Source organism: Echinops telfairi, unplaced genomic scaffold, assembly GCF_000313985.2.
Source record: "Echinops telfairi isolate 266 unplaced genomic scaffold, ASM31398v2 ScPeMD7_7469;HRSCAF=8507_0, whole genome shotgun sequence".
In the NCBI taxonomy this organism is placed as follows: Eukaryota; Metazoa; Chordata; class Mammalia; order Afrosoricida; family Tenrecidae; genus Echinops; species Echinops telfairi.
Genome location: NW_022111372.1, coordinates 39,070,124 through 39,086,965, shown reverse-complemented (window position 1 = coordinate 39,086,965; position 16,842 = coordinate 39,070,124). Strand labels below are relative to the sequence as shown.

Here is a 16,842-nt window from a genome sequence, read left to right as displayed (position 1 = left end):
TTTGACAAGTTGATTCTAAAGCATAAGTGGGAGAATAAAGTTTCATAAAAAGGTAGAAAACATGTGAAAAGCTGTGGGATGGGTACAATTATAGCTTGCTATAGACCAGCAGTTCTCAACCTGTGGGTCGCAACCCCTTTGGGGGTCGAATGAACCTTTCACAAGGGTCACCCAATTCATAACAGTAAGAAAATTACAGTGATGAAGTAGCAACAAAACTAATTTTATGATTGGGGGGTCACCACAACATGAGGAACTGTATTGAAGGGTCACGGCATGAGGAAGGTTGAGAACCACTGCTCTAGACCATAGAGAGCCCAGAAAAAGACCCATCTTTTTAAGACTCTATAGTGTCCTTGGGGACACTTACCGAGCAATTTTGTCACTGCATGACATGGTGAGCAGTCTCTCTCCCTGTAGCACTCCGTCCCACGTTTGGATGCTTGCATTAGACCGCACCGGTATTGTTCCCTCACCAGACTCTATTTTTGTCCGTAGCTGGCCCCTTGCTTTACGATTTGGATGTCTGTCTGCTGGTTCTAAGGGGTAAAAAGAAGGTTAGTGAACCACCTGTTTAATTTATTAAAAAGCATACCTGAATATACCATACAATTTAAAATTGTTTGTGCAGATATACTATGGATATGCTATATAAGACGGGGTTTCAAAAAAAAGTTCAAGTAAAAACAGTACGGAAAGGGAGAGGAATTTTAGGAGAAAACCTTTGGAAATACACATATCTACACACATAAATCTACGGTTGAGCAGACTGACAGAGAGTAGCCTTTTCCTACAGGGTCTCTAAGGCCGTGATCTTTAGGGAAGCAGACTGCCACATCTTCTTTTCTGGAGCAGCTGGCTGGTGGTTCAAACCGCCAACCTATCAATTCCTAGTCAGGTGCTTAACCATTGCTTCGCCAAGGTTCCTTATATAAACCCACTATGACTCGTGATTCTGAACAGAGAGCTACACAGAGTTTCTGAGATGGCAAATCTTTATGAGAACAGGCTGTCTCATCTTTCTCCCAGGGAGAAAGGCAGTGGATCAGAACCACTGATCTTGTGGTTAGCAACCTAACATCTAACTCACAGTGCTATAGACCTCCACGGTATATAATATAGGCATATAATAATGGACAAAACGGAGGTAAAACAAAACGAATTCACAAAATGATCTCCTCAGGGGTCAGGAAGAAAGGGATACCTACTTTTAGCTGAAATGGTTTGTTTCTATCATTGAAAATGAGCTGAAACAAAATGTTCTAACATTTTCTAATTCTGGGTGATGGATTCTTAGGTATCCCTCTGTAAATGTTCAGTCTCCACATTAAAACAAACTCACTTCCATCAAGTTGATGTTACTTATAGTGACCCTATAGAACTCCCTCGGTGGGTTTCCAAGACTGTAACTCTTTATGGAAGTAGAAAGCCTTGTCTTTCTCCTGTGGAGTGGCTGGTGGTTTTGAACTACTGATCTTTCAGATCACAGCCCAATGGATACCCACTATGCCACCAGGGTGGATGCAAACATAAGTCTACCGAAATCATGTTAAAGCACATATCGGGGTTATCTCTGAGCCATATGAATGTGAGTAATTTTAATTGTCCTTCTTATACTTTACACATGTGTAGCAGTTTTCCACAGTGGGTATGTGTGGTTTCTATAATCAACGAATTCTAAAAATAATGCAATCAACTGTCTATTTGGGGTAAATCTTAAGGTGAAGAGAAACATGTGGATGCAAGTAATAAAAGAAGCTGACCTTGTATGGAACGAGGGAACAAAGCCTGCTACAGGGAGCTGCCCTGCTTTTCACTAGTCTCTCCCATGCTCTGAAATGTCAGGCAAGTACGTCTATTACACACTGACCAAATTATAACTCTCAGAAAGATGAAGCGCTGGCACAGAAATAAACATTATCTCCAACTCTGAATATGAATAAAACTTTCACCTGAAACCCTTGCTCCATTCTCATGATTTGATTCATAAGAATTAGTATTTTCAGTCACTAAACTTGTCTAATTATTAATTAGAAAAAAATGGTGCTTGTATATAGATCCCGATCAGATCCACACCCGTGGCTGAAATGTTAAACGCTGGACACTGGTGTACGTTTGTGCCCCTACACAACCATGGATTTTCTTGGAAAGCTCTTGCCGATGGTTGGAGGACCCAGGCTCCTTCGCCTCCTACCTTCCAGGATTGGTTCGTGTGGTGAGAAAATCCTGGCATCCCCACAGGGAGAGGTGCTGATGTACAGATGAAATTGGACGTTCTCCTTCAGCTTAAACCCTCCTCGCTCTGATTTCTGAAAGATGGATCTTTTTTGATCCTCTTTGCTACTGAAACGAAACAAGTGGCAAAGATCATCTTTAAAGCTGTACACACCCCACATTTAATCCTTCATCCCTTAAAATGCTTGCCAAAGGTTAGCTAAACATTGGCTAAACACTAAGCCAAATGCATGGCCATCGAGTCAATTCCAAGTCGTAATAACCCTACAGGATGAGTGGAACTGGCCCGTGGATTTCTCAGGGCGTCGATCTCGATGGGAGCGGACAGCCTTGTCTTTCTCCCTAGGAGTGGCTGGTGGCTGGCAGTTCAACTCCTAACTCATAATGCCCCAGGGCTTCTTAGGTTATAGTAATTTCAACAAGATAAAAGAAAGCTCATCCTGAATATATTATCTGTCTAGGGGAACACAGGTGTCCGTTCAACAAAAGACATGCCATTTAAATGCAGGCAACTGTTCTTCCTTGTGCTTGTTTATGGCTTCACAACAGAAAGACAGAATTTAAGAAATGATACAGATCAAACCGAGAAGACCTTTTAAACACAGGGCTGAGCACAGGCACTTGCTCGCTGCCATCAAGGCGACTCTGATGCACAGTGAATGGCCCCTGTGGGTTTCCCAGCCTGTAACTCTCCATGGGGATAGAGTGCCTCACGCTTCTCCCTTGGAGGGGTGTGGGGGGAGGTCAGATGCTTACATCCTCCCTGAAGGCAGTTAATCGCCAGACTACAGGGTAAACCCAATCCTGGCTGGGGACAATGGACTATTTCTCCCTGAAGCTTATGACCATTAGCTTGGTTCCTGTAGGTGGGGTTTACACCCTACTGATAATGGTTCTTCTGCAGATCCAGAGAACAGATCAAACCAGCTCCAGGACACCCAAAGTTAGGCTGCCATCCTGTATCTAGGATCCGTCCATCTTGCCACATGCATCCCCCTAATCCCTCCTCTTCCTATTGCGTGGATACCCCTAGATCACCCCCTTCCATTACTGTATTACCTATAGCGCAACCCCTTCCTGTGATGTATGTCTTCACCTGTAATTAGGGGGCTTTCATGTCCCCAGAGAATATAAAAGCCTTGGTTAGCATTCAAGATCGCTCTCTCCACGTGGACCGCCAAGCGGGGCTGAGGTAAGCATGCTACCATGAAATGTGTCTGACTCCATTATTTCACTATCTCTCGCTTTTATCTCTCATGCCTCTATGACTTTACTATAATGTTTACTTATTATAGCTGCACAATTGTGCCTACCGGACCCGTGATGATGTGTTCGAGGCTGGCTTCCCCTGGCAGAGAGGGGCACAGGCATGGGTGAAGATAAAAAGGACCATCTCACGAGGCAGTTCAGGAAGTTCTAGGGCTCGTTTTATACAGGCCTTGAACTGTAGCGCATCGTGCTCTCTCACCAACTGCACCATGTGTTTTCTGCCAGCTCTGCCCCACAGCTTGAGTGTCACGGGACACAGCTAAGGTGACTGTTTCGAGACGCTTGCAATGGTTCCAGGAGCAGAGAGAGGTTTTGTGGCATTAAAAAAAAAGAACGATGGCAAGAGGAGAATATTCTCTGAAAACGGCCTCCTTTACGCACTTGGACTTCTTCCACTTACTTTAAGTAAAGCTCAAGCTGTGTATAGAGAAATCTCAGCAGGGACCTCCGAGAGATAATTTCTGCATGGCAGTCATTTAGCGCCAGGCCACGGTCACTCATGTACTCCCCGTTGATACATTTGGTCCCTGTGGAAACACTGATCACCTTGGCATCCTTAACGTCGGTGCCTGGAAAAGAAAAACTAAATGACTCCCTGCGGTCCACAGCAGTGCTCGACAGACAGCTGTGCTCCACACGTCTGAACTGTGGCCTCCGTGGCCTCGCTTTCCACAGGAAGAAGCCTGACCTCAAGGGCCAACCTGCAGTTCCAGCTGCCGGCATCTCTTCTTCAGTGAGACTCCCTGCGTTCAAGCTGCAAACAGACGCTCGGTGAGCGCGTGGCTCTCCCTGTGGGCTTGTTCTGCGATGTCCCCTCACTCTCTACTTAATGCCCCAAACCAAACTCCCTGCCCTCATGGCGATGCCGACTCACAGCGACCCTATAGGACAGGGTGGGCCTGGCCCCGTGAGTTTCCGAGATTGTAACTCTTCAAGGAGCAGACAGCCTCATCTTTCTCCCAAGGAGCAGCTGGTGGTTTTAAACTGAAGACCTGGTGGTTAGCAGCCCGGCCTGCAACCACTAGGCCCCAGGGCCCCTCTAATGTTGTAATGGATGGGAGTAAAACAACTGAGGCAGTGCAGGATGAAAAATAACGGTATCAAACAGGGAAGTTAAACAGTCAAATCCAAGTTAAGGCTCACTAGACTTCATCCTTCCACCCCACCCCTCACCCCCAACACATCTTCCCCATGGAAGATTAGATACAGCACAGGAAGGAAGTGCTTGTGACTAATACACTCACTGATACGGAGTCAGGGTCGACTCAGAGCGACCCCCTGTGGTTTCTGAGACCGGAACTGTTTACCACGGCAGAAGGCCCAGTCTTTCTCCTGCAGAGCTGCTGGTGGTTTTGAACTGCTGATCAGGAGAATCACAGCCCAACATGCCACCAGGACTCTACCAGGGCTCCACTGTGATGAACATGGCGTGTATGTTCCCCATGGGAGGTGGGTGCCTACGGAACCAATTCCAACTCATAGAGAGACCCTATGGGAGAGGGGAGGGGGTTTGTGGCTCTCAGCATCACAGGAGTACATACTTCGGTCTTTCTCCTGCTGTGACACTGGGTGGCTTAGAACCGCCAACCTCACAGTTGGAAGCTTAATCACTGCACCACCAGGGCTTTGCTAGACTACAGAACCATTGTCTTTCCATGGGCTGTTGGGGGTAATTACCTCAGTAGTAAAGGATAACAGAGCCTCTTCTAGGGCTTTCTCCTTGACTTGGAGGTATAGACAGACAGATACCATCTCCAGCTCCCTCCCTCCCTCCGGAGTCTATAAAAAGCCACCTAATCACTGGCTGGGTGGGTTGGGCCATAGGTCAGCAGCAGGCCTGAGGTGCTCACCCTGGAGCAGCTGACTCTCCCCTGACCCCCGGAGTCCTGGCCCAGGAGTTAGCCACAGAAAAATGCTACCAATAAGCCCCTTTCCTGCCTGGGATATGGGACAAGGGGTCTTGGAGGGTCCCTTCTTTACTGGGAACTTGTAGACAAATCCACTAAGGTTTCTTCTGCCCCCACTAAACCATCTCCACCCTGCCTACCCCCACCCCAGCACGCCCCAAGTCTTACTCTGCTGAAGTTGTTCCCTGCCCCACCCTGACATTAACCAGTAAATCAGAATACGGGTCTCCGCAGATGGAGACCACTCAGGTAATTACAACTGGGGACCAACTAGTGACAACTGTACTGTGTCTCTAAGGGAAATAAACTTGGGCCAGAAAGCTGTACGCATTCAGGGTAAACGTAAGCAGTTCCTTTGTTTGTCCAGAGCAGAGACTCAGAAGAAGAGCGGTTACCAGTAGTGGCAGTTGATATTTAAAGGCTAGGAGCATTTCACGTGTCAAAAAAAAAAGTTTTTTAGGACACTTTGAGGGCTAAATACAAGATCAATCTTTTTACCTGTTGTCATGACAATTCCAGCAAGAACTTTTCTACGTGCATGAGGGGATGAGAAATTCTCAGTCAGATCACCAAACTTGTCCAGAACCAGGCGCGAAACAGCATCTGCTAATACCTGGGGATCACAGAGGCAGGGTTAGGGGCACTGGTGTGCACCTGGGAGCAGAGCCAGTGCTTTCGCCAGGGCCAGCCAGCACGCCCCGCACAGGGGACACCCCAGGTCATTTCTGCCCTGGAACTGCACGTGTGAATGTGGCAAATGTGTGTGTATGAGAGGTGTGTGTGTGCAAGAGGATACATGTATGAATGGATCTGTTAAGCAGATGTGTATAGGCATGGTGTCAGTGAAGGAGGTGAGAACATACGTGGACAGGAGCAATGTGCACGTAAGTATGCAGGGTATAGGCATGAGTGTGTGGGCGTGTGCATGTACTTCCTGAAGGAGCCCATAAGTTCTACCTGTGAACCCTTCCACACGGTCTCCAAAGGCCATGGTGGAGTTACATACCTGCTGACCCCTTGACCTTCGCAAACTTTTTTTTTTTTTTTGAATTTTCTTTTTTTTTTAAAATCATTTTATTAGGGGCTCATACAACTCTTATCACACTCCATACACACATCAATTGTGTAAAGCGCATTTGTACATCATTTTCAAAACATTTTCTCTCCACTTAAACCCCCGGCATTAGGTCCTCATTTTTCCCCTCCCTCCCTGCTCCCTCCTCCCTCATGAGCCCTTGATAGTTTATAAATTGTTATTTTGTCATATCTTGCCCTGTCCGACGTCTCCCTTCACCCACTTTTCTGTTGTCGGTCCCCCAGGGAGGAGGTCACATATAGTTCCTTGTAATCGGTTCCCTCTTTCCTACCCACTCTCCCTCTACCCTCCCTGTTTCGCCACTCACACCACTGGTCCTGTAGGGTTCATCCGCCCTGGATTCCCTGTATTTTCAGTTCCTATCTGTACCAGTGTATATCCTCTGGTCTACCCAGACTGACCTTCTCAAACTCCTGCCTAGAGAAGGAAACCGAGGCCCAGAAGGGGAAGCATGATTTGCTCAAGGCTACTTGTACTGGGTGGTCTGCTTCCACCCACCCTGGGTTCACCCACCGCCAGTGACTCTCCCATTGAAGGCCTCCCACTGTCCCCAGGCCCTAGACACACTCTAGCTCCTTTCAGTCCTTTCTCATGCCACACTCCATCCAGCTCAGCTCCTGGAAGTGGACAAGGCCAGGCAGACTCCAGGGTGTGAGAAGCACACTCACAGCCAGAGAGAAGGGGCTGCCTGATGGATTACAGGCCACGCAGCTTCCCCAGCGCCCTGCTCTCCTAGGCACTTGTGAGTGAGCTCAGGTGGGCTTCCTAGTTACGTCACTGTCTTATTAAGCGTGCCCAGCTCAATCCACTTAGGAACCACGTTTAGAACTTGTAGGAATATTCATTACTCAGAGTGGTACTTTTCTAAGGGACTAGAGGCTACAGCTAAGGAGGGACGATGTGAAATCCTTGGGTTTGCAATGTGTCAACTTGGACATGATCAGAACAGTGACTACACAAATATTTGGACATGGTTGTGACTTTATGGCTGATGATCCACTGGGTGGGGTCTCTTGAATCTTAGATACGATGAGCCCGAGTGTCTTTGGCAACACACTTAAGGAGAGGGTAAGTGTAATGAGCCAAGTGCACACCCACAGTCCCCTTTCACACCTCTTGGACCGTCACAGGGACACTAGGTAAGCCTGATGCCCCTGGCTTGGCTCTTAGTGAACTCCTCGTCCTAAGTGAGGGTGTAGTGGGTGGATTTCTTCCTGGCCTGTGCCAGCAGCAAATGCCAATAGGCCTCCGGGCGTGTTCCAGGCCAGGCAGGCAGGGGTGAGGCGGGAGTCTTGTCCTGGCTTTGCACCGTGCGCAAGGGCCCTGGTGGCAGACAGGAGCACAGTGGAGGAGCTGCAGTGGCAGAAAGGCAGAGTTGTGTGCAGGGAACGAGCGCGGGCAGTGGAGGGGAAAGGCCATTTCTCTGAATGTATGGAAAGCAGAAGTGAATGAGGGCGGTTAGAGGAGACACAGCAGAGGGGGTTTCTTCAAGTTTGTCGTGAGAGCACAGGGGTCTGGCTGTAATCCAGCGATGACCAGAGTCCAGCTCCGGCCTCCTGCTGGCACTGATTTGTTAGAAGCAGGCAGGTGAGGCCGAGACAGGTCTGCACTTGCCTGAGAGAGGCGAGCCTCGGCCCGTGGGCAGCTCACTCTGGCAGAGCCACAGTCCCCTGAAGCAACTGCTCACTGAATTTGGGCAGTGACTAGAGCAGTGGTTCCCAATCTTTTCAATGAAGCCACCCTTTAATATAGTTCCTCAGGTTGTGCTGACCCCCAACCATAAAATTATTTTCGTTGCTACTTCCTAACTGTCATTTTGCTACTGTTATGAATCAGGCGATCCCCATGAAAGGGTCGTTCGACCCCCAAAGGGGTCACTACCCACAGGTTGAGAACCGCTGGTCTAGAGTCACAGAAACACCCAGCTTCCCCAGTCTTCCCCACCTGCCTGCAGCCAGCTTCAGCAATCCTGCGCAAAAGTACGGAGAACCTTCCCTAGTGGCTGGAGGGATAGGAGAGCAAGCCATCTGCAAAAAACTCCTGCTGTGGACAGCATAGGGCAAGCCCCTGCACAGCTGGTGCCCTCTGATTTTAGAAACACCCTAAGGCCTCAAAGAACAGCAGGGAGGCCAACCTCTTAAGACTGGGGCTAGCTGAACTCCTTCAGGGATGGCTCTAGAATGTTCACTTTAAAGTTCCCAAACAAAGGACCACCAAATAAAAAAACTCACTGCCATCCAGTTGATTCCAATTCACAGTGACCCCACAGGGCTGGGTAGAAACCCCTGTGGGTTTCTGAGACGGTAACTCTTTATGGGGGTGGAAAGCCTCCTCTTTCTTCCAAAGAAACCACAGAGACTCACAACAATCAATGAATTCTGCAAACCCCCAACCATTCCCCCTTACCCGCCCTGTCCTGCTCAGGCCCGGAGGGAAAGGGGATCAATCACATGTGTAAGCGATCTGGAGGCCCCAGAAGATATACCAGTGGGCAGGGATGGGCGAGGAGCCTCAGAAAAAGTAGTAGGGGAGGGACATGCCACACTCTCAGCCCAACACCGAGGGGGTGGGGGGCGGTCATCCTATGGGTCTGACCTGCCCTGTCTTCCTGAGGTAGCACCAGTGCGACATGCGAAGCAGGGGCCCTGATAACTGCCCACAGGACATCATTGAGCCAGCTGGGGGAAAGGGCTTAGAGTCCCACTCACCTGCCTCCCCTCTGAGATGCTGCCAGCCCGGTGAGGGGGCGGGGGAGGGTGCTCACAGCACAGAAGCCATTCTAATACCGTGCACACCATTCTGCTGACAGTCAGGAAGATGAGTCATGTCGGGGCTATTTTGAACTCAGATGAAATGTTTAAGCAAACAGTAAACTTGAAAAAAGTCACTTGGGATCTACAGAGTGGTTTCATAAAATTATAAATAGGCCAATCAAACTTCTGAATAATGTTAAACAGAATCAACATGGAAGCAAATATTTGGATCACAAGAATATCAGTAAAATACTTTGAATGAGTTATTTCATACTAAGGTTGTCTTGGGTAAAACACAATACATTTCCTTGTTTTAAACTGGAGAACTATGGGTCCTCTCAGGGCAGCTGCCTGGAGGTCATTGTACTTGGACCCCCAAGGCAAACTACAATGCTGTCCTACTCTGCCAGGGGAGAGAGAGGCCCTCCTCTCTGTCAGCTGTCTGGCCGCCATCCATTCAGATCCAAGTGAACACATCTGCATGTATTTTTACATAGGGATGCACTTCATCTTCAAATGGAATATTTTGCCAAAGGGGAGTAGTGAAGGAGGTTAGATGCCCTCCTTAAACAAACAAACAAACAAATAAACAAACAATTGGTTTTAAATTGACATTAAGAAGTTTGGGTTTCCCAAAAAGAAGAAACACAAAGTTCTAGGACTGAATGATCAGTAAGTGCCACTTATTTCTCTCTGATTCGTCCTTCCTCGTGCATGCCAGTCTGGGCCAAGCCGGAGCCCCTCTGGCTCCATCATCCAAGGCCAGGCCTGAGTGGCTGCCCACAGGATCCCCACACAGGAAATTCAGAGCACTGGAGATCCAGGCCATGGTAGGAAGGGTTGTCTATGCGGCTACCCCACAGCCCGCTCTCAATGCCCGTGGTTTGATGTCCGCTACCTCTGTGCTCCCATGTGCTGGCCTCAGGAATACAGCTGCTGGCTGGGAACCCGGGGGCTGAGGTTGGACACTTGGCCTGTGCTGGGCCTGGCAGCAGCCCATGGACTGAACACAAGCCTCCCAGTTGAGCCTCTAAAGGAAAATGCCCCAGAGCTGGAGGTTAAGCTGTCTGAGGAAAGGGTCTCTACAGAGCATGGGCCAAGTGGGGGTGGGCACCTTATAAGCAGATACCCATGTAGCTACGTATGGACACTGGTGGCAGCGTCCCAGCCCCACTCGGCCCAGGTCAGGCCTGCACTCACCACTCCACCTCTGCACCAAGTGCAGCTCCCCCTGACCAGACTTCCCAACACTACTCCTGGAGACTGCCGAGCAACATGACGATGGAGTCTATGCAATGCCACAAGGCCTACCTAAGCCAACCCTGTACTTTGGGAGCACTCGGTCCTCACCTGCGGCAAATGCAACTGAAGCCCCTCACTGGGGATGGGTTGGCGAGACGGTGTTTGGTCCAAGCGCAAATTAAAAATGGCTGCCAGGGCCGACTGGGCGGCCCGCGCCTTGGCCAGTTTCTTGTTCCTCCCTGACCCTTCAAAGAACTGGCCGTCCACCACCACCGACATGACAAAGTTCTTGGCATGGCTCTCCCCACTCTCCGAGAGGAAGTCGTACTTCAGTCCGGGCCGCAGCTCGTTCAGGATCATCACCGGGTTCTTCCCGCTCGGGGGCGGGAAAGGTGGGAGCACAGGCAGGGGCGGCTGGATGAGGCTGGCAGGGATGGGGGACGCTGACAGGCTGAGGTCCCCACTGGAGCTGAAGGAGTCGTCCCCATTGGAGCCCATGTAGAAGGGTGGGTCCAGCCTATCTGGGGTCTCAAAGCCGTTGAAGAGCATGTCGGGGAAGTCGGCCTGGTCAGACGTGAAGTCCGTGTTGACCGAAAGGGTCCTCCCCATGGCCATGTGGGCCTCGGAGGCATTTGGGAACTGGACAAAGGACCGCAGGGCCTTTTCCGCGGCGTGGAGTTTCGCCTTCTTCTTTGTGGGGCCGGAGCCCTCGAACACCTGCCCATTGACCTCCACGGACATGATGAACAGAGGCGCGTGCACGGGGCCCGTCTGGGAGAGCAGGGTGTACTGCAGGCCTGGCTTGATCTCGTTCAGCTGCATAAGGGCGTTCTTGGGCAGGACAGGCCCCGGCGTCCTCCTCCGCTTCTTCAGGCGGAATTTGGAGTGGCCATTGCTGCCCTCCTCCAGAGGCCGCTTCCTGCTGGTGCTGCCACCGCCGCCCCCATTGGAGAGCTGGGCGCCCTCCCCAGGCCCCAGGGCACTGCCATCTTTGGGGGCCACGTTGTCCAGACTGCGGTTTTCCTTAACATCGGCGCTGCTGGAACCTGCGGTGCCCAGAAAGAGTAACTTACAACGCCTTCGTTGCAGGATCTTGTAAATGCAAAATTTATAGATTCCTTTATCTATCTTTGTAACTGGTTAAGTGATGTGTGCTCATACATGTTACTCCTAGCCGGACAAACTCCTACACTGAAATTAGTCCTCGGGCATCTTGGTGAAGAGTGGATGGCCAACATAGTCTCTATTTAATATCACCAACTGCTTCTACATTAAAAGGTGAGTTAAAAATATATTATTTTTCTAATGATAATATTCTAAAGCACCTAGAGATGCTTTACCTAAGCTTACCAAGATGAGGGCTGTTAAATTTATTGAGAGGGAACCTACATTAATAAGTCTGGAGAAATGATCATTTAATATGAGCACAGACAAGTAGATATTTCATGTTGACACTTGCCTCTTTTTCCTTTTTCTCAATTTCATTTAAATTGCAACACATCAAGAGGAAATATTATTAGAAATGTGCACCCACTAGTTAATTTGTCTCTCATGTTTAAAATTCTTAATCAACATATGCAAGTTGAACATATGTGCGTTCATGAATTAATCTTAGAAAATGGCTTATGTAAAATATTCTGATTTTTAAACACTATTTTTGGAGATTATGGATTTACTTACATCTAGCATTCACCTTAAAAATTATCATTCTACATGAGAATTTATTTCTGAATCTTTAGCGCATGATAGGGAGGAACTATAAGAACAAGCTATAAAACTGAAGCGACAGGTTAGCTCTAACTTCCTAATGAAAGCTGACAATTTTGTGTCTCTCTCTTTTGTAACTACCTGGTGGACTTCTAAAATAGTTTGGCTACACTGCAATTGAGTTGATTCCGACTCAATGGGAGCCTACAAAGGGTTTCTGAGACTCTAAATCTTTATAGAAGGAGCCAGTCTCATCTTTCTCCCATGCAGCCACTGGTGGTTTGAACTGCTGACCTTGTGATTCCTAGTCCAATGCTTAGCTATCAGCACCACAAGGGGCCTCCAGGGACCTTTTAAAGGGAAAGAGCTAAACTTAATACCATCAAGTGACTAGTCCTCCTTGACACAATAAGGATGACTTTGATTTTGAAAGGAGGCTCAAAAAGCATTCACTCCATCTTTGTTAAGTTTAGCAAGTTCTTTTCAGGGAGAGAAAAACACTTTCTTTTTCACCAGGGTCCATTTTTCGCAGGCCAGGGGAGGCACAAAGCAGAGGCACACTGGTCACCTGATGGATAAAGACCTGCTGCCACCAGAGCTAGCAAAAACCCACACCCTATCTTTCAAATGGGAAAATGCCTTTTTAACATTGTAAACTGACTTGTAAATGCCCCCCAAGGTGTTTAGGGGTGGGGCAATTTCACTACCTGATGCGAAAATCTGTTGAACATGTCCCCAAGTTCACTCCATGCAAAGGTTTCATGGGACTGAAGCTCGAGTCACTGGCTGCTCAGGGCTTTAGTTTTCCGGGGCTTTGGTTCCTTGGTCCCTCTGGGTCCTGTTTACACCTACACCACCCATGGGGGCACTGAGACTGCCCTGAGGGAGGCCTGCGGACTCTAACTCGCTCTACTCTCCTCACTTTCCCAGAACACGCCTGGCGCACACACACCACTTGTCCCAGTTGACAAAGCTGACGGAATGGTCACTAAATTTTCATTTATAACATCCTCCAGCAAAAGCTCGATAGGTTACTCCTTTCGGTGCTCAAGGGGAATAGGAAGCGAAAGAAAAACAGAGCCAAGAAGGGAGGCAGAGGTTAATAAATTGAGCAAGAACATCACACGCTACATTACTGCTTGTACCTTAATTTCATAGCTAAACAGAATTCTTTATCAACATAGAAATCAAATCACAGTAAATATGCTTGGATGGGCACTTAATCAAATATGTAAAACTGCTGAGATTACTGAGTGCTTCCCTTTAAGAAATAAAATGACTCAGTGTTGGAATAACCAATAATCTTGAGGTTATAAATAAAAATAGACTTTAGTATAGTTCACATCCATTCTAAATTCTGACTTCAGAAGCAATGGAAGCACTGCTCATTGCCCACCTGAGTAAAATGCTACTATATAAAGGAAAATAAAAAATTAAAATAGGACACCCCATTACCATGACATACACACCCCTTAACAGATTCCTTCTCTGTACATAGCATGCTACTAAGTACTAATCTTGATACAATTCCTCATTGCTTTTAAAATGATGGAAAATGAGGGACTGACATTTCAACATTTCTACACCACAAGTAGCAGCCTATCTTCCAGGAAAAAAATCATTTGGAAGGATTGCTTGCTTTAATAGATGACGGGAGGATTGGTTTGGGCAGGGGAGAGTGCCCTGCTGATCAAATAGCCAAATAGCCAGGTTATATAATCAATACGACAGTGAGGTTCCCCGTGGGGCCAGATGCTTGCTGCTATGCAGCTTCCGGACCAAGAGGCAGTCCCCCTCCCCTCTGGCCAGGACCTCTGCAGGGACCCTGAACACCTCACCTTCAGTGGCTGTCCAGTGCAGAGTAGGAGCCCTAACCTTGCTCTTAGGAAGGGAAGCAAACCTGGAGAGGTGGTGTGGGACTGGGGTAGGAGCCCAGGTGGGGTCTAAAGAGCCGGGAGGCTGGCAGAGGTGCGGCGGGGCTGCTCATCGGTCCTGGATAGCACTTGAGAGCACTTGCCTTGGTGGCCGACTCCACCCACGCAGGGAGGGCATGCCACACACACGTTCTATCACCAAGGACAAGGCCCACGTGATCTCCTCCACAGCAAAAAAACAACAACACGGCCACTGACCACGTGTGGGAGAGGAGAACAGCTCCAAAGTGTCAGTGGCCATCTGTGGGAGTTGCTGTGGTTAGGAGTCCTCGAGTGGACTGGGAATCAGACAGTGGACTGGGGCTCAGAGTGTCCGCATGTGACAGATTAGAACTTCCCCGGAGGGCTTTTCTTGGCTGTCGTTTCCATGAGAGCAGTCACCAGGCCTTTCTCCCACAGAGTTTGGGGAGGGGATGGGGGTTCCCCAACTGCTAACCTTTCAGTTAGCAGCCGACTGCCCCACCGCTGCACCCTGACTCCTTGTGTGCAGCCACAGAGCAATGCTCTCAACCAAGTCCTAGCCCCAGAGCCCACCACTCTGTGTGTGGGAGTCAGTCCTCGGCGCTGCGTGCTCTCCTTGAGACACACCAGAGAGAAGGTAAACGTCCACAGGTGCAGTGAGAAGGACAATGTCTGCACTGCGCTTCCTGGCTCCAAACTTCCTGATTCGGTGGGAGCACGTCAGCCTTTGCTTAATAGCACTGCCATTTGGGATTGAAGAAAACCGTGTGTTCACCGCCTCCCTCATGGGGAGCAATGTAGAGTGAGGAAAAAGGCTGGGGGTGATCCCAAGGCTCTCCACCCTCCTATGGCCCCAAAGAAGGAATTCTAAAGAAGAGCAAGGGCTTGAAGCTAAGTTTGGGGGTCACATCACCCTTAAATTGCCTTGAGGATTTGGTAAAGTGAAGATTAACAGACTAGTGTGAGCCCTTTGCGCAAAATGCAGGAGCATCGACTGTACTCTGTTGGAAAGGCAGTATCGCTGCACAGTTGAACCCAGTGACCAGGTATTTAGATCGAACGTGAAGGTTGTTCCTGGAGATGCAGGCAGTGACCTGACTCGGCATGTGACAGGCCCCTCGATGTGCGACGATGCCCTGAGACAAGGACCGAACATCTGCATGCACACTGGTAGGAGAGGGTACATCAGACATTGAAACCAGCCCACATCATTAGAAACACCCCCTTCCCCAAAGTGGTCTCAGTAAACACATTTAAAGGGAAAGTTAGCTACATCTGGTGCGAGGCGCTAGGCCTACATCTTACTCATGCTCTCTTCATCTTCTACGTCCATAGCAAAATGCTGCTGAGCGGTTCGCGACTGACGGAGACGGTTTCTGTCTGAAAGAGAGGAAGATGATAAGGTTTAAGGTGCCTGATATGATGTCAGTCTGCCCTCTAGGAATTATTACAGTATCATTACAAACCGAAGGAAAGACTCCTGAAACATTCCAGAAGGACAGTCTCATCTTCCCATCTGCCTCCCGGGATTTTCTGGGCCTGCCTGGCCACTGCAAACCACAGTTCCTGGGGAGACCTCTCAATTCGGGAGCCAGTTCTGCCTCAGAGTCAGCGGTCTTGTTTTCCTCTCTGTGTTTGGAGCGAACATATTCTAACTCAGTGACAGCGTTGTCTTCGAGGAGCCGGCTTCTTCTGCTGGGCTACATGGGTAACTGGATCCAGTCAGACAGTCTACACAGGGGGTCTAGGGTTATTTCCCTGAACATTCTGAGGTACGGAAGACTACATCACTGTAAAGGCCATAAGAGAATACAAATGTCAACCCCCTTCACTGGCGCGGCCCCACTCAGTTTGGAAAGTGCCCCGCACAGCTTCTCTTTCATCTCAGCAGGCCCGTGAGGCAGGCGGATGGGCTTGATCCCTCCACTTTGTAGATTCAAATGTGAGGTGCCCATAAGCACTCCTGAGTCCCTGGGAGCAGGACGTGCATCCGTGTCTCTATACGCTGTGCCCAGATGACAGTTGAAAAAAAGAAACTGCCCAAGCTACACAGCTCCCGAGGGGAAGAGTCGAGATGAGAGCCCAGATTTGTTGCTTTTTAATCCCTAAAATCAGTACCATCACATTTGAATGGTCCTCGCATTATGCTCTGCTACCACCCATTGCTTAGAGTCTGAACAGGTTTGCACGCAGCTGGGAAACAGAGCAGCAATAATGCCCTGTCCTCCCTGGATGGTGTAGACAGTAAGTGAGATGGGGCCTGCGCGCGGACATGATGGAAGGAGCCCAGCAATGTAATGAGACCCACACGATGCCTACTCACTCACACATCATCAGCCTTGGAACCTGTCTGTCTCCAGAAACCAGCAGCCTCACTGCCTGCAGCGGATACCTTTCCAAGGAAAAAAGCGACCTCACACATGGTAGACCTCACCCATAGGACACGTTCTATTTGATAGTCTTTTCATTGATGTGCAGTGCCATGTGAGGGGCTATCAAAGCATTTATGGAAAAGGGAAATGGAATTTTTCATGAACCTTTTGGAGCCCCCTCTTTAAGGTCTACCATGAGGATGACAACGTTCCTTCGTGCCTTTTTCAGCCAATTTGTCCCACCCTGACCCCCACCCTCAAAGGCCATCCGTCCGATTTCTATAACTACAGTTTCCAAGTGTATATAAAGGGATCATACAGAGTACGTCATCTTTGATGTCTTACCTCTCTGACTTAACTCAGAAG

General features: G+C 49.0%; 1 protein-coding gene across 4 annotated transcripts in view; it reads right to left on the bottom strand.

Annotated features, from left to right (window-relative positions):
• The window catches only part of ADARB1 (adenosine deaminase RNA specific B1), a 94,671-nt gene that overhangs the window by 26,696 nt on the left and 51,133 nt on the right, over window positions 1-16,842 (bottom strand). For 3 of the 4 annotated variants that reach the window (XR_006679516.1, XM_004696890.2, XM_045284465.1), the window contains exons 2-7: window positions 15,410-15,484; window positions 10,611-11,548; window positions 5,910-6,024; window positions 3,905-4,073; window positions 2,195-2,343; window positions 371-539 (exon numbers count right to left, since the gene is read on the bottom strand). Coding sequence is in view for 3 of the 4 variants with exons in the window: in XM_004696890.2 (XP_004696947.1) it covers window positions 371-539; window positions 2,195-2,343; window positions 3,905-4,073; window positions 5,910-6,024; window positions 10,611-11,548; window positions 15,410-15,437 (1,568 nt within the window). In the remaining variant the exon portion in view is untranslated. The remainder of the gene's footprint in view (window positions 1-370; window positions 540-2,194; window positions 2,344-3,904; window positions 4,074-5,909; window positions 6,025-10,610; window positions 11,549-15,409; window positions 15,485-16,842) is intronic. The other variant, XM_045284466.1, reaches the window with a different exon arrangement.